Here is an 18,364-nt window from a genome sequence, read left to right on the forward strand (position 1 = left end):
GAAGGGAGGCTAGATGGGTGAGTTGGTTTGTTGGGGAAGGGAGGCTAGATGGGTGAGTTGGTTTGTTGGGGAAGGGAGGCTATATGGGTGAGTTGGTTTGTTGGGGAAGGGAGGCTAGATGGGTGAGTTGGTTTGTTGGGGAAGGGAGGCTAGGTGGGTGAGTTGGTTTGTTGGGGAAGGGAGGCTAGATGGGTGAGTTGGTTTGTTGGGGAAGGGAGGCTAGATGGGTGAGTTGGTTTGTTGGGGAAGGTTTGTTGGGGAAGGCTAGATGGGTGAGTTGGTTTGTTGGGGAAGGGAGGCTATATGGGTGAGTTGGTTTGTTGGGGAAGGGAGGCTAGATGGGTGAGTTGGTTTTTGTTGGGGAAGGTTTGTTGGGGAAGGAGGCTAGGTGGGTGAGTTGGTTTGTTGGGGAAGGGAGGCTAGTTGGGTGAGTTGGTTTATTTGGGAAGGAAGGCTAGATGGGTGAGTTGGTTTGTTTGTGAAGGGAGGCTAGATGGGTGAGTTGGTTTGTTGGGGAAGGGAGGCTAGGTGGGTGAGTTGGTTTGTTGGGGAAGGGAGGCTAGATGGGTGAGTTGGTTTGTTGGGGAAGGGAGGCTAGATGGGTGAGTTGGTTTATTTGGGAAGGGAGGCTAGATGGGTGAGTTGGTTTGTTTGGGAAGGGAGGCTAAGTGGGTGAGTTGGTTTGTTTAGACTCTGTATGTACTTCTCTCTCCCTCCATGAACCATCTGCCCACACAGACCAGTGCCCACACAGACCAATTTAACAATACAGATAGGTCCAAAAAGAGAGAGGGGAAATATTTTCTCCTCCTTTCATGAAACACTTTGCGGCAGCTCCCCGGCCCTGCTCCCCTCTCTCCGGGTATGTAAGCCGATACCCATTTCAAGTGGGTTACTCATGTCCAGCACATCCACACAAAGAGCCTGGATAAAATAAACACGCCGCGTCGGATATCTCGGAAAGAATCTGTCATGGGTTTGGGGCTAATCACCTCCAGAAGGGGCTTGACTCGAAGCCTGAAACGTAAGCCCCTGCCGGGGAGCTCCGGCTGGGCTGGCTGGCTGAGCCCGGGGCGCTAGCTTGGGATGGATCTGAGGGGGTGCTTTCCACAGGTCAGCACCAGGGGAGGCAGAGAAGAGGGGAGGCAACCCAGCACAGGCCAGCCGATGGAGAGAGACTCAGAAATCCCACTGACCTAGAGCCAGACCCCGGCCAGCACGCCTCTACTCCAGCCGCACAACAGCCCAGCCCAGCCAAGGCCCCCGTAAAAAGGCAGCGGGAGCTGCTCCAGTCCAGAACCCCAGTGGGTTTGGGTTACGCTTTTTACAGAGTTCCCCTAAGTCAGATCAGAATCCCAATGTGGGGGGGCACGGGGAGGAGGTCGGAACGGGGTAGTCAACTCCCAAATCCAAGGCTGTGTTTGAAATGGCCCTTTATTTCCTATATAGTGCACTACTTTTGACTTTTGACCAGGGCCCTGGAAAATGTTGTAGCAGTGTGTGTGTGGGGGGGGGGGCTGAGAATTTCAGTTCTGGTGAGTTTTTAAAAGGACATTCTACTCATGTATGAAAATAAATGAAAATATGTATGAAAATAAAATGATGCTGACAGCATTTAAAATATGTCTAAACCCTGTCCTTCAGGACCCTGTCCTTCAAAGATAATTCGTAAAAATCAAAATAACTTCACAGATCTTCATTGTAACGGGTTTAAACAGTTTCCCATGCTTGTTCAATGAACCATAAACAATTAATGAACATGCACCTGTGGAACGGTCGTTAAGACACTAACAGCTTACATACGGTAGGTAATTAAGGTCACAGTTACGAAAACTTAGGACACTAAAGAAGCCTTTCTACTTACTCTGAAAAACACCACAAGAAAAATTCACAGGGTCCCTGCTTATCTGTGTGAACGTGCCTTAGGCATGCTGCAAGGGGGCATGAGGACTGCAGATGTGGCCAGGGCAATAAATTGCCATGTCCATGCTGTGAAAAGCCTAAGACAGCGCTACAGGGAGACAGGACGGACAGCTGATCGTCCTCGCAGTGGCAGACCACGTGTAACAACACCTGCACAGGATCGGTACATCTGAACATCACACCAGCGGGACAGGTACAGGATGGCAACAACAACTGCCCGAGTTACACCAGGAATGCACAATCCCTCCATCAGTTCTCAGACTATGCACAATAGGCTGAGAGAGGCTGGACTGAGGGCTTGTAGGCTTGTTGTAAGGCAGGTCCTCACCAGACATCACCGGCAACAACGTCTTCTATGGACACAAACCCACCGTCGCTGGACCAGACAGGACTGGCAACAACGTCGCCTATGTACACAAACCCACCGTCGCTGGACCAGACGACTGGCAACAACGTCGCCTATGGACACAAACCCACCGTCGCTGGACCAGACAGGACTGGCAACAACGTCGCCTATGTACACAAACCCACCGTTGCTGGACCAGACGACTGGCAACAACGTCGCCTATGGACACAAACCCACCGTCGCTGGACCAGACGACTGACAACAACGTCGCCTATGGACACAAACCCACCGTCGCTGGACCAGACAGGACTGGCAACAGCGTCTTCTATGGACACAAACCCACCGTCGCTGGACCAGACAGGACTGGCAACAACGTCGCCTATGTACACAAACCCACCGTCGCTGGACCAGACGACTGGCAACAACGTCGCCTATGGACACAAACCCACCGTCGCTGGACCAGACAGGACTGGCAACAACGTCGCCTATGTACACAAACCCACCGTCGCTGGACCAGACAGGACTGGCAAAAAGTGCTCTTCATGGCGAGTTGTGGTTTTGTCTCACCAGGGGTGATAGTCAGATTTGCGTTTATTGTCGAAGGAATGAGCGTTACACAAGGCCTGTACTCTGGAGCGGGATCAATTTGGAGGTGGAGGGTCCATCATAGTCTGGGGCGGTGTGTCACAGCATCATCGGACTGAGCTTGTTGTCATTGCAGGCAATCTCAACGCTGTGCGTTACAGGGAAGACATCCTCCTCCCTCATGTGGTACCCTTCCTGCAGGCTCATCCTGACATGACCCTCCAGCATGACAATGCCACCAGCCATCCTGCTCGTTCTGTGCGTGATTTCCTGCAAGACAGGAATGTCAGTGTTCTGCCATGGCAAGCGAAGAGCCTGGATCTCAATCCCATCAAGCACGTCTGGGACCTGTTGGATCGGAGGGTGAGGGCTAGGGCCATTCCCCCCAGAAATACTTAATGCAGCTGGTGGCCACACCAGATACTGACTGTTACTTTTGATTTTGACCCCCCTTTGTTCAGGGACACATTATTCATTTTCTGTTATTCACATGTCTCTGGAACTTGTTCAGTTTATGTCTCAGTTGTTGAATCTTGTTATGTTCATACAAATATTTACAGATGTTAAGTTTGCTGAAAATAAATGCAGATGGCAGTGAGAGGACATTTCTTTTTTTGCTGAGTTTACCTCCATAAATAAGCCCAATAGCATATTGGTAAAATGATTTGTTACATTTAGCACCACTCTCCCCTATGCAATCACAGTGAATTGCGGAGCAGCAACGTGCTTAACCATACCCCTACAAAAAAATCTGGGTTTAAACTAGAGATATGTTTTTTTGCATGGACTGCATCTGAATCCACTACATCGGCTTCCCGCATCTGATGGGGAGAGTGGCTGAGCTACAGCGGTGTTTGTCAGACCATGAGACATCCCAAAAAATGTAATTTTTATGAAAACGTCTGTAGCTATGAACACTCTATGGAAAGATGAGACTCTCACGAATACGATGGTGCTCTACGACCTCCCCACAAGCACCACGGGACTCGTCTGAAATCGGTACTGTCAATGTGCCAACTTCTGCCTGTAGCTTCCGAACTGTTTAGGCTACAAACTAATGTGACCCCACTGTGGAAAGGGGAGATTCTCACGAACATGATGGTGTTCACCATTTTGCCCCACAAGTGTCACTGGACTCGTCTGAAGGCATCCGGCACCTGTTTAAAAAATGAATGGAAGTATGATGGTAGTTTTGTGCCTACCCCAAAAAAGGGGTTAAATATGTGTAAAAATATATATATATTTCCTGAGCATTCTTATACCTCCTAGATATAGGACAGATATTTCAAAACCTTATTCCTTATTATTTATTTTGCCATTTATGAATGTGTTATTCAATGCGTTTCTATGGGCTATAGTAGTAAAGGCCAAATTCAATATTGTATATATCTTTTTTATACCTAAAGGGGTCCTACATTTTTAAATCAAATAGCTAAATGATTCATGGTATGACCATCTTAAAACAATTCCATATGTCAGCTTAGACAACTCAGTTTAGACTCGTAAGAATTAAAATGGTGCAGTTCACACATATTTAGGAGTTGAGAAAAAAGTAAATTAGGAATGGAAAGCTGGAATCCTCCTCTTTTTAACAAAGGCCATTAAAACGGTTGTTTTTCCCGCAATTACAAGAATTGTTGTGCATTGACTGCTTGTCAGAATGCACTTCTCTATGGCACTCCTAACATGAATGTTGTTCATTGACTGCTTGTCAGAATGCACTTCCCTATAGCACTCCTAACATGAATGTTGTTCATTGACTGCTTGTCAGAATGCACTTCTCTATGGCACTCCTAACATGAATGTTGTTCATTGACTGCTTGTCAGAATGCACTTCCCTATAGCACTCCTAACATGAATGTTGTTCATTGACTGCTTGTCAGAATGCACTTCTCTATGGCACTCCTAACATGAATGTTGTTCATTGACTGCTTGTCAGAATGCACTTCCCTATAGCACTCCTAGCATGAATGTTGAGCATTGACTGCTTGTCAGAATGCACTTCCCTATAGCACTCCTAACATGAATGTTGAGCATTGACTGCTTGTCAGAATGCACGTCCCTATAGCACTCCTAACATGAATGTTGAGCATTGACTGCTTGTCAGAATGCACTTCCCTATAGCACTCCTAACATGAATGTTGTTCATTGACTGCTTGTCAGAATGTACTTCCCTATAGCACTCCTAGTTTGCTACATCGAATCCCTGAGCTGACAAGGTAAAAATCTGTTGTTCTGCACCTCAACAAGGCAGTTAACCCACTGTTCATAGGCTGTCATTGTAAATAAAAATGTGTCCTTAACTGACTTGCTTAGTTAAATGAAGGTTAAATAAATAAAAAATTACATGAATGTTGAGTGCCGTAGGGAATATTTCTCTCACATAGGCTAGAACACACAATAAGCCGACTAGATAAATAGATAAACTATTCTACTCTGGGGTAGTCATATGTTTCTATTCATTACTAGTTTTGTTTGCAGAGGAAACGTAAATGTGGACTGTTCTAGCGTCTTCAAAGTGCTCCTCGGCAGAGGAAACGTAAATGTGGACTGTTCTAGCGTCTTCAAAGTGCTCCTCGTTAGCGGAAGCGTAAATGTGGACTGTTCTAGCGTCTTCAAAGTGCTCCTCTTCAGAGGAAATGTAAATGTGGACTGTTCTAGCGCCTTCAAAGTGCTCCTCGGCAGAGGAAACGTAAATGTGGACTGTTCTAGCGTCTTCAAAGTGCTCCTCGTTAGAGGAAGCGTAAATGTGGACTTCTAGCGTCTTCAAAGTGCTCCTCGTTAGAGGAAACGTAAATGTGGACTGTTCTAGCGTCTTCAAAGTGCTCCTCAGCAGAGGAGCTCTTTCATGTTCCATATTTTTTTGCCGTAGCGGCAATAATTTTGCCGTGACACAGCACCACATATAAAGGACTGCAGCGGAAACACTGGTATAGTGAATAGGGTGCATTTTGGACACACACCAAGTCATTGTCCCTGTACTTTATCAGCTGATGTGTTGCACTCTGCAAGGTACAGCCTGTTTGATGAATGATCAGGACCAGGGAGGAGGAAATATGCTGGGAACGATAGTGGAAATATGGTTGCAATGCAGTAGGCAGTCAGGATTGGACAGCCTGGAGGTGTGGGTTATAGCTGCCTGTTGGTTCAGTGCTTCTCCAAAGTTCTGACACGCTTGACAGGGAATTTAGCATCTGAATTTAGCATCGGGGTAAAGGAATCTTGAAATAATCCACCTGCACTTCAAACTATACAGAAATTATGAGATAACAATGTCATATTTAACGTTACTTCAACCATGTCTAATCGTTTAGTAACTAGTTTATTGGGTGTGTACCTGACTGTTACCTCAGTGATTGAAGTCCCCACATCAAGCTCTCATAATGAACAATTAGATAGAAGTAACCTATTAGTTTGAACTTGTATCTCTCTTTGTTTTCTTTGTAGATTTGATACTGTTGCATATGGATAAATAACAGACTTAAGTGATAAGGATTGTTGTTTTAGTTTCACAAATCACAATAATATCATTCTGAATATATAAACAACACAATTGAACAAACGAAACAAGCGAACGGCTCCTACATGCTTAACTTACCCATAATCCTTCTGAATCCTTCCTTCTGAACGGCTATGAACTAACGACATCCTACAACATCCTACATTTTCACTTTATGGGATTTGGGAATGCAAATTTGGGTTTAAATGTTAAATCCAAAAATAGTATTATATTGGGAAAACATGAAAAATATGTCACGCCTAAAATACTACATTTGCAAAGTTATACTGGATATAGTGCAAGCATGTAGCTAGTGCATGAATTGGAGCAGGACAGGAACCAGCTCAGCCGTCTCACCTTCCTTAATAAAGACTGTTATTATCATAGTGCCTGTGGCCTGCGTGTGTGTGTGTGTGTGTGTGTGTGTGTGTGTGTGTGTGTGTGTGTGTGTGTGTGTGTGTGTGTGTGTGTGTGTGTGTGTGTGTGTGTGTGTGTGTGTGTGTGTGTGTGTGTGTGTGTGTGTGTGTCTGTGGCCTGCACCGCCTGCCTGTTGACCGCTGGGTGACCGTGTGTGGTTTGCTCTCTTGAGGTGAAGGCTTGACCCCTGGGCCAAGGAAAGTAGGAGACAAGCACTATGATAAAAGCTGACCTCCTCCTCCTCTCCTCCACTCCTGCTTTAAGTCTGGCGCTGAAACTCACAACGGCATATCCCCATAGGGTCATCTCCACGACAGGGCAGGAGGCAGCGCTAGCAAGAGGGAGGGAGAGAGAGGGAAGGAGAGAGAGAGGGGGAAGGGAGGGAGAGAGAGAAGCTCATATTGGCTTCTGGTGAAATCTATGAAGATCCCATGAGGCTAGTTTAACCAACAAGATCTCATGGTTTTACCAATTTGACTAAAGATTCTGACGTTTAGCCATGTTTCTCCAAACGTCAAATTTCGAAGTTGCTTCAAATGTTTCATTTCGAAGGGTTTTTGACACCCTGGGTTGCTCCTTCTGCTCAGTATCGTTCCATGTATCCAAATGTCAAATGTTGGTATGTTTTTAAGTTAAGGGTAAACTTTGGGATAGGTGAAAAAAATTAAGGATTGAACTGGGTTTGAACACGTGACCTTCGGATCCAGAGCCATGGGATTACAGTCATCCACCATCCGCGTCCACAACTTGTTCTGAATTAATCTAAAGTGCCTACGACGTGCCTCTCCTTTACGACTTGGTAGCTGCAGGACGTGACCCTGACCACACCCACCTCCCCATCCAATCTGTCCCAGGCTCCCCCTTGCACCCCCTTGAATGAGCACATTCTCTCGCAGATATCATTTAAGACAGGGCTCCCCTGCCTCCCTTTTGCCCCCCCGCCTCGATAGAGAGAGATTGGATAATGTGCTTAAAAGCCCCACTTAACAGGCGTGACTCCTCCTGTCCTGGAGCAGGGGAACAGGACAGGGTGTGAGGGTGGGTTTAGGGGGATAGTGGAAGGAGGGTTATGTCTGGATCAGGACAGGGAACTGCATGGGCCTGGGGGTGAGGGGAAGGTGGAAGGAGTACCAGTATGTTTTGACATGGGCCTGGGGGTGAGGGGAAGGTGGAAGGAGTACTAGTATGTTTTGACATGGGCCTGGGGGTGAGGGGAAGGAGGAAGGAGTACCAGTATGTTTTGACATGGGCCTGGGGGTGAGGGGAAGGTGGAAGGAGTATTAGTATGTTTTGACATGGGCCTGGGGGTGAGGGGAAGGAGGAAGGAGTACCAGTATGTTTTGACATGGGCCTGGGGGTGAAGGGAAGGAGGAAGGGGTACCAGTATGTTTTGACATGGGCCTGGGGGTGAGGGGAAGGTGGAAGGAGTACTAGTATGGAAGGTGGAAGGAGTACCAGTATGTTTTGACATGGGGGTGAGGGGAAGGTGGAAGGAGTACTAGTATGTTTTGACATGGGCCTGGGGGTGAGGGGAAGGTGGAAGGAGTACTAGTATGGAAGGTGGAAGGAGTACCAGTATGTTTTGACATGGGCCTGGGGGTGAGGGGAAGGTGGAAGGAGTACCAGTATGTTTTGACATGGGTGAGGGGAAGGTGGAAGGAGTACCAGTATGTTTTGACATAGGTGAGGGGAAGGAGGAAGGAGTACCACTATGTTTTGACATGGGCCTGGGGGTGAGGGGAAGGTGGAAGGAGTACTAGTACAGTGCATTCAGAAAGTATTCAGACCCCTTCACTTTTTCCACATTTTGTTACGTTACACCTTATTCTAAAATGTATAATATAATTTTTTTACCTCATCAATCAAAACAGAAATACCTTATTTGCATAAGTATTATGACCCTTTGTTATGACTCGATATTGAGCTCAGGGGCATCCTGTTTCCATTGATCATCCTTGATCATCCTTGTGGTAAATTCAATTGATTAGACATGATTTGGAAAGGCACACATGTGTCTTGCTTAGTTAAATAAAGGTTAAATTAAATAAAAGTCTATATAAGGTCCCACAGTGCATGTCAGAGCAAAAAACCAAACCATGAGGTCGAAGGAATTGTCCGTAGAGGTAGGATTGTGTCGAGGCACGGATCTGGGGAAGGGTACCGAACAATTTCTGCAGCATTGAAGGTCCCCAAGTACACAGTGGCCTCCATCATTCTTAAATGGAAGAAGTTTGGCTGGCCGCCCGGCCAAACTGAAAGATCGTGGGAGAAGGGCCTTGGTCTTGGAGGTGACCAAGAACCCAATGGTCTAGAGCTCTAGAGGTTCTCTGTGGAGGTGGGAGAACTTTCTGGAAGGACAACCATCTCCACCAATCAGGCCTTTATGATAGAGTGGCCAGACAGAAGCCACTCCTCAGTAAAAGGCACATGACAGTCTACTTGGAGTTTGCTAAAAGGCACCTAAAGGACTATCAGCCAATGAGAAACAAGATGCTCTGGTCTGATGAATCCAAGATTTAACTTTTTGGCCTGAATGCCAAGTGTCACTTCTGGAGGAAACCTGGTACCATCTCTACAGTGAAGCATGCTGATGGAAGCATCATGCTGTGGGGATGTTTTTCAGCGGCAGGGACTGGTAGACTAGTCAGGATCGAGGGAAAGATAAACAGAGCAAAGTACACAGAGATCCTTCATGTAAACCTTCCAACAGGACAACGACCCTAAGCACACAGCCAAGACAACGCAGGAGTGGCTTTGGGACAAGTCTCTGAATGTACTTTAGTGGCCCAACCAGAGTCCGGACTTGAACCCGATCAAACATCTCTGGAGAGACCTTTAAATAGCTTTGCAGCAACGCTCCCCATTCAACCCGACAGAGCTTGAGTGGATCTACAGAGAAGAATGGGAGAAATTCCCCAAATACAGGTGTGCCAAGCTTGTAGCATCATACCCAAGAATACTCTAGGCTGTAATCACTGCCAAAGATGCTTCAACAATGTCCTGAGTAAAGGATCTGTGTCACGTCGTGTATGGAGGTGGCAGGGAAGTCAAGCGCATGAGAATTAAACTTGGTATAATTGGAGTATTTGAATAACTTAAAACATAAACTCCAAAACCAAAGTCCATAATAAAATAAATGTGGGTACAAGAACCCATCGCACACCAATCCATAAAACATGAACATAACAATAAACAATTTCTGACAAGGACAGGAGGGGAAACAGAGGGTTAAATATACAACACTTAATGAATGGGATTGGAACCAGGTGTGTAAGAAGACCAGACAAAACCAATGGAAAATGAAACCTAGATCAATGATGGGTAGAAGACCGGCGAGCTCCGCCCGAACAAGGAGAGGCATCGACTTCGGGAGAAGTCGTGACAATCTGAAACCTTATGTAAATGTGAAATTCCATTTTTATTTTATTTTTTATAAATTTGCAAAAATGCCAACCTGTTTTTGCTTTGTCATTATGGGGTATTGTGTGTAGATTGATTTGATTTGGATCTCTTTTAGTCCCCATTTGGACTAATCTTCCAAGAGTCCTTAAACATTAAAATACAATTTATAATACAAACACATTTTCACATATAACACACTATTACAAACATACATAATATACTAACATAATACCCAATAAATACTCAATCTAAAAAATATTGATTCTTCATCTACTATAGTCCCACAACATTTCTATGTATTATATTTAAATCGTTTTAAAATAATGTTTAAACTTATATATTGAAAGGTTTCTAGTTTGCTAAGTTAAGTTATTCCATTTCTTTATTGCCCTAACTCGAAATGTTCTTTTGCCTATTTCTCTTTTCTGTCTGGATAACGCATAGATGGTGGACAGTCTATTCCTTGTATTTACGGAATGTCTGTCTCTTACCAACTGAATACCGTTGTGAATAGAACTTGGCCGTTTTAAATTATGTATATTATGAAATAAAATAAGCATGTTTTTTTCAATTATCTTGTCGATTGATGACCAACCAAGAACACTGCACATGACTGCAACAGAATAACCATATCTCCACCTTAAAACAATCCTTGCTGCTTTGTTCTGTGCATTCTGCAGCCTCCTACCTTTACTTGATGATGCATTTCCCCAGACCACAGAACAGTAGTTCACCTGACTCTCAATTAATGCTTGTGTTATTTGCTGAATACTTTTTCCTGGTAAATATTTAGCTATCCTTCTGATTATGCATGCTGTTTTAATATATGTATTTTTTTTAACATAAATTAGTTATTTGAGACGACCATGATAAGCAGTTGTCTAGCTGAACTCCCAATAGTTTGGTTTCTGACACTTCTTCAATTTGTACTCCTCCCATACTTAATTGTATTCCATGCTGTTTTGGCCTTTTCCTAGTTGAACAGACCAACATAACTTTGGTTTTCTTGGTGTTTAAAACAAGTTTGTTTTGGCAAACCCACTCCCTGATATTCTCCAAATCTCCTTGTAAAGCTTGCTGTACCTGTTGAACCAATTGTCTTGCTGAATAAATTGTAGTATCATCTGCAAATATAGTAGCTTGAGTTTCAGCAAAGGCATAGGGAAGATCGTTGGTATATATTAAATAAAGAAGTGGCCAAAGGCAGCTGCCCTGCGGTATTCCACAGTTTAACACATGAGGGGAAGAAAATGAACCATTGATATAGGTGGACTGTTTCCTGTCAGTTAGATATGACTGTCCCCAATTCAATGCTACCTCCTTAAAACCATAATGCATTAATTTTGTCAAAATTATTTTATGATCCACTAAATCAAATGCTGCACTGAAATCTAAAAATAGTACACCCACAAACTTGCCATTATCCATAGCATTGAGCCACTGGTCAGTCATGTCAACCAATGCAGTGGTAGTGGAATGGTTTTTGCTATAAGCATGCTGATTGGCTGTAATCAGATCATTCTTTTCCATGTACTCCCATATTTGTCTACTCACAATACCCTCCAATATCTTAATGAGTGTAGGGTGTAGACTAATTGGTTGACTATTGGCAGGAGTAATGAGTTCTTTGCAGTCTTTCGGAATAGGACACAGTTTCGCATGCTTCCATACATTTGCAAACATTCCCTTTTCAAGTGAGCAATTAAATGTGTATCTCAGTGGAACTGCAATCTGGGGACCAGCACAGCGAAGCAAAAAATTGTCCATAAGACTATGTAGATTTACCATCAGGTAATGATTTCAATAGGTTTAACACCTCCTCCACTGACACCGATTGTAGACTAAAAGAGCAGATATTGATGCTCATAATATGATAATCAATCCATTGGACAATAGCTTGTTTGGAAGAATGTATGTTTACATTGTTGCTCAGTAATTAAATTTTCTTTGTAAAAAAAATCTGCGAAATGATTGGCAATATCAACTGGTTTTGTTATTATTCTCCCGTCAACCTCCACGCTAGATGGGCATGATGAGATAGATGTACCAAGTAAGCCCTTAACTGTGTTCCATACCTTTTTAGAATCATTTTTACAATCAATAAACACATTGTTGTAAAATATTTTTTTTTTCTTTTGATTCAATTTAACAGCATAATTACGTAATGTTCTATAATTCTGTTCATCAATTTCTAATTTTGACTTGGCTGCTAAGACTTTTGCCATATTTCTTTGAGAAAAAGCCTCAACCAGTTCATCATCAATCCATGGAGATGGACGAGCAACAACTGTACTCTTTCATATAGGGGCATGATGGTCTATTACCTCAGTGAGCAAATCAATAAAACATTCTGTAGCGTGATTTAAATCATCCTCTAGATAAATCAGCTCCCAGGGTACAGCAGCCAAATCATTGAGAAAGAGCTCATGATTAAATGTTTTAAAATGTCTTTTGACCACAATCCTAGGGGTTTCTTTGGAACCTTAGTGTTCATGGTTATGGTCACAATATTATGGTCTGTCCAGCCCACTGGCATTGATCTGGCTTTTAAGCATTGCAATGGTATATTACAGAAAATCAGATCAATGCATGTGTCTGAATGATGACCCAACTTAATTGAAGATCTAGTAGTATCATTAACCATTTGTTTCAAACCACAGTTCTTGGCATATCTCATCAATTTTGTTCAATTCAAATGATTGTGATCCTTCCAATTTATATTAAAATCACCCTGTTGCTCTGTTGCTATCTGTGGCCTGGTCAAACCCAGTACATAAGTCATCCTCATTGATGAGGATTTTGTTTTTTAAATACATTTTAGAATAAGGCTGTAACGTAACAAAATGTGGAAAAAGTCAAGGGGTCTGAATACTTTCCGAAGGCACTGTTTACAGTAGGACAATGCAGTATTAAAAATGATGTAAAACATACATTAGTACTGTATTTTTTATGTTCTACTAAAACATGCCACTTATACTTTCTGCTCCAGGAAGTGTGAAGCACCATCTCCTGACCTTACTACCCCGGGGGAGCTTCCATCACTTGACGTTTTTACTGGGTTCTTAATTAACCCTTGATGACTGCCAGCTATGAAACCTTTTCTACTTTTTTACTGATGGGCGAAAGCATGAAAATGAGTTAAATAAATGCGTCATTAGTTCCAGCACCGGACTGTCAAAATTCCTTATCAATTCACGGCCATCTTAGGCAGCATTACTGTCGGCAGTATGTTGGCGGGCCGTGAACGGGGAGCAAATGTTTACTTTAAATTACGGCCTTTATTATGGGATTTTGAGAGTTGTTTGTAAATCTTTGAATGCTTTCTCTATTTGATACGTTGCTCAAATTAATTAAATTTTACAAGAACAAACAACCACACACACATACACACATAGACACACACACCATGAAAGGACCCCCAACCTCTCCTGGCTGTTGCGTCATTCAGCAACTCCGAGTGTATTATAGTAATGCCCCCAGAGCCCTCCAAACAAATGGCTACCTTAAGCCCCAACATAAACGCTGTGAGCTTTAGCTAAGCACTGATCTGTCTCTTACAGCTCGGGAGGAAAACCTAGCCTAGCACTCGACTTGTCAATCTTTGTCACAGTCCAGGCTCCCTCTGTTTATTTATCCTTGGCCCTGTTCCAAATGGCACCCTATTCCCTATGTAGTGTATTGCCCTTAGGGCTCTGGTCAAAAGTAGTGCACTGTATAGGGAATATGGTGTTGGTGTGCATGTGTTAACACAATCGCTCTCTCTCTCCTATATAAATTATGCCTCACATCATTTGTTAAGATGTCTCTGCACTTGGTTGACGTTGTAGCAGCAGGACTGTGTAGGGAAGCAGCTCTGTGATTTTCTTGTAACTGTTGTCACCAGGGATGTTTTACCAAAATATATTTTCTGTCAAGTGCAGCTCACCAGGCAGAACTAGCCCTGGAGGGAACAGGCAGATTGGACCAAACACAGTTAAACCAACAAGCACCAGGGAGGGTGGACCAAATGCTGTTGAACCAGGACACAACAGAGAGAGTGGACCAAACACTGGTGAACCAGGAACGCACTTACCAGTGGCTCCACACCCAGCCTGTGCAATCTGACAGCAGACGCCCTGAGAGGTGAGGTTCTCTAGACCTGATATTCACCAGTACATGATATTGTATGTCTGAAACTCATGTTCAACATACAGAAGAATAACAATGATGGACAGTAGGTTAGATTACATTATTGTAGATTTTATATATATATATGCAGGTGATGGGGATGAAAGTGATATTACATGTTTATTACATAAAATATTTACCGAAGTGGCAGAAAGTATTGGCCCATTATATAGGCTAATGTTCTAGAATCGAATTGTTTTAGAACATTATGTCCCAAGAACATTTAAAACAATTAAATGGCTTCTTTATGTAGAAATTCTAATTTAGGAAATATATTTAAATGCAAAACTAGAATACAGATCGTTTTTATTTAATTTTTAATATCTAGCATTTTCAGGGGAAAAAACAAACTGTTAGGAGCTGTAACAAATGCAATGGGGGGGGGGGGGGGCTATAACATATGAAATCAGACATTAGGTTTATGATAGCAGTTAAATGGAAGCCAGTAATGCCACTGATCTGATGTTTATGCTGTGATAGATCTGAGGTGTTGGGAGTGAAACCACCACGCTATTGGAGAGCGACCACTAATAGCAGAGTTTTGAAACCTTTCTGTCTGTCTCCAGTGATGGTTTCCTCCCAGAGATTGACCCAGACATACTGAAAGGAGGCAGAGTGCAGCTCGTGGTGAGCTATTTATTTTGACTCGCTGTTACATTCCAGCAACGACTGATTCACTTTCACTGAGTAATTGCCTCTCATTCTGTCTGTATCTTGGTTGCGGAGAAAGTCCATGGAAGTCCATTCAAGTTCATATTTAAGTTTCACTCCATAGTTCGTTTCCCACTCCGCCTAGAGTTTAAGACGTTTATTTTTCAAAAGGCTTATTTCCAGTGTAACGACACTTTCAATTTGATCAACTCGTGGCAATTTTTTAATTTGATTTGTAGAAATACCAGTGTCAGTTTATTGTGGTTTATGTAGAACAGAGAATGATATTGATGCTCGTCAACTCTTTGAAGTTGAAAACCGCAGGTCTCCCTGTGCAGTTTGAATAAACCACCCCCTTTCCCTTTCCTCAGCTACACACTGCCTTTCTGCTTTGAGCACATGAGCGCGTAGTTAGCTGTTGAATGTTTTCAAAATGTTGGGGCCAGTTGCATGAGAAAAATTATGCTTGACCTTATTTAAACAGTGTGTGTGTGTGTGTGTGTTTGTAGGCTGTAGCAGGGTACAGAGAAGGTCCAGACCAGGCCCCAATGTCGCGGGCCAGCGGAACATCAACCTCCCCGCCTCACAAAGAACACAATGAAGCTCGGAGAAACTTTATGGGGCAACTAAGTGAGTTTTACATTTTTTCTTCAGACTCACTATCTAGCAGAGTTGGGTCAATTCCATTTAAATTCAGGAAGTAAACTGAACTTTCAATTCACATTTTCCTTAATGCATATGAATGAGCAATATTTGGAATTTCTGTTTATTTCCTGAATTGAATGAGTTTAAATGTTATTAACCCCAACCAAGCTACTATTTAGCCCACCTATTACCTTCACAAATGCTTTGTCTTGTTTTACCTGTTGCTGGATTTACGCACCACTAAACATTTAGTCCATCATACACGTTTTGTGTGTGTTTACCACTATTTCATACATAATTAAATGTGTCATTTTGTTAATATATTCCGAAGATTTCCTAATTGGAATATTTGCAAGCGAATCAAAAATGTTCCTTTCCAATGTTTATTCCATGATTTGGTTTTTAGGTGTAAGTTAGCAGGAATATTTTTTGGGCCCTCCATTTAAATGAAACTAAAGACAGAACATTCTCTGTCACTTAAAGTCACTGAAAAGTAAGAGCCGAGATATGTGTCTGTGAGAGGCGGTATGATATCAGGCACATGTGAGCATTGGACCAATCTAGAAAGACACAAGTCTTGTATAATGAAAAGCACTTTTTCAATGATCTAAATGTAATCACTGTAGCTTTAGGGTGAGATGAGCTGCCTGGCCTGCACACGTTCCAAACAGACTACTGTCATAAATCTGATGAATAGTAGGTTATGATAATATGACGTGTGTGTGTTATTTCTGTCTGTGTGTGTGCAATGTGTGCATTGTGTGTGTGTGTGTGTGGCAGAGCAGGGATAACGGGTCCGGCTTAGTGCCCCGGGTCGATCGGGGGCTTGGGGCGGGGTCGGGAAGGGGACAGAGCGCTGCTCCTCGACAAGAAACAGGCAAAAAAGTCATTTTCAGAGACGAATGACTGGCCTTTCTGTCAGACAGCCTTCCGCTCAGGAGTTTGAGTGACAAAGATGCTTCTGACAGACACAGCCAGGAAACAAACAGATGACCAGATTAAACAACCTGCAGGAATCTAAAAAATAAGACAAATACTGTTCCTTCCTAACGAAGCTAAATTAGATTCCGATGATGATTACTAAATGATATCCACGAGGGCAGTGACTCGCTGCGTGATAAAGGCACGTTGTTGTAGGACCTAGAGCAGGGTGAAGAGAGAGACTTTCTGTGCGGCTCTGTGATCAAACAACACTTAGTAAATTGAAATATGTATGTATGTGTAAGACTGGTTTATTTTTCAAAAGCCAATTTGATATTTCATAAACTGGGAAACTGCATTTAATTAGCCAAATATCTAAAAAGTTATTTCATGGATAAATGGTACAGCTCTTAGCTGGCAACTCACCAAAGTAAAGCAGTTGTGCCATAGACTGGAAGCTCTCTTTTGAAAATGTGTATAAGCAGGGAGAATCCATGCCAGTTTAAAGCAGCAAAAATATCTTATCAGAAAACAAAATGTAATTATTTAATTTGCCTCTGAAGGAGTATAGAGACTATATCAAAGTATCCAGCTTTAAAGTCAGGGGTTCACTTAGCTTGCCATGGCAGTAAAGACCATGTAAAAACTCTATAACCTATTGCAGTGTGATACCCACCGCTCGCTGGGGCGGAGCCATGAAGTGTGTTTTCAGCCCCACTAAATATTTTCATTACTTGTGCAGAAGAAACCACTTAACTTACCTATCTACTGCCTCAATGTTGTTCCCATTCAAAGCTAATGGGAGTAAAATGACTGAAAGCGATTTGTTTGGTCACAGCGGTCGAGGGAATGTGCGACCGTTTATTTATTTACCTACTTTTTAATAGCATGACCCTTGAAAATAGCAACTAAATTACCAACATGTGTGTTAATAAAGACAAGATTTGTTTTGTCCTCTGTTTTTGATTCGGAACAAACAAATAAATAAATATTTTATTTCCAACATTTCGACACATAAGTTCTGAATAGTTTCTCCAAACAGGCACAAAATGACCCCTGTGGCTGGCTGAGTGTTTTCAATAAAACGTTGAAGGATCAAACCATTCAGATGGAAATAAGCTGTGGCCACAGATACTCAATATTATATTTAGTATGGTTTAATGATAAAAAGGGAGTCTTAAAACATTTACATTTTAGTCATTTAGCTCTTATCCAAAGCGACTTACTGGAGAAATTATGGTTAAGTGCCTTGCTCAAGGGTATATTGACAGATTTTTTTCACCTAGTCGGCTCTGGGATTTGAAGTAGCGATATATCGGTTACTGTTCCAACGCTCTTATCCGCTAGGGTACCTTCAAAAAGGTATTTGACTGACAATAAATGTGTAGAGATAAAATTGTGTGAGGGAGTTATATTTTCCCTACAATGAATCATAAAAAAATAGACATACAGATTATGATACACTATATGGGACACCAGCCATGCAGATATTGGGAGCTGGTCAGTACCTGTAATGTGTGCTGTGCTCCAGCCCCCCACCACCTCCTCGTGATCCTCCCCACTGCTGAGCTCCCTGTGTGGGGCTCGTCTGGCTCACTGTGGCCGGTACACGTGGAACACATCATGCCCACAGACACGCTCCCTTTGTTCTTGTGTTTGGAGAGCTTAGTTTTGATCCCCAGGTGAAATGGAACAGCCTCCCGTTAACAGAGTTTAGTACATACACTTTGCATGAGGAGCTGTCCATGCATTTCAGCGTGGTAGCCTAGGCTATACAAAGTAGTTGCTATAATGTACACTATATGTAC

The 18,364-nt window shown here is 42.9% G+C and overlaps 1 protein-coding gene across 1 annotated transcript in view; it reads left to right on the forward strand.

Annotated features, from left to right (window-relative positions):
• Nucleotides 1-18,364, forward strand: part of lrriq1 (leucine-rich repeats and IQ motif containing 1) — a 56,830-nt gene that overhangs the window by 33,235 nt on the left and 5,231 nt on the right. The window contains exons 23-25 of the mRNA XM_064928999.1: nt 14,093-14,294; nt 14,906-14,966; nt 15,500-15,620. Of these exons, the coding sequence (XP_064785071.1) occupies nt 14,093-14,294; nt 14,906-14,966; nt 15,500-15,620 (384 nt within the window). The remainder of the gene's footprint in view (nt 1-14,092; nt 14,295-14,905; nt 14,967-15,499; nt 15,621-18,364) is intronic.

Source organism: Oncorhynchus masou, chromosome 22 (genome assembly GCF_036934945.1).
Source record: "Oncorhynchus masou masou isolate Uvic2021 chromosome 22, UVic_Omas_1.1, whole genome shotgun sequence".
In the NCBI taxonomy this organism is placed as follows: Eukaryota; Metazoa; Chordata; class Actinopteri; order Salmoniformes; family Salmonidae; genus Oncorhynchus; species Oncorhynchus masou.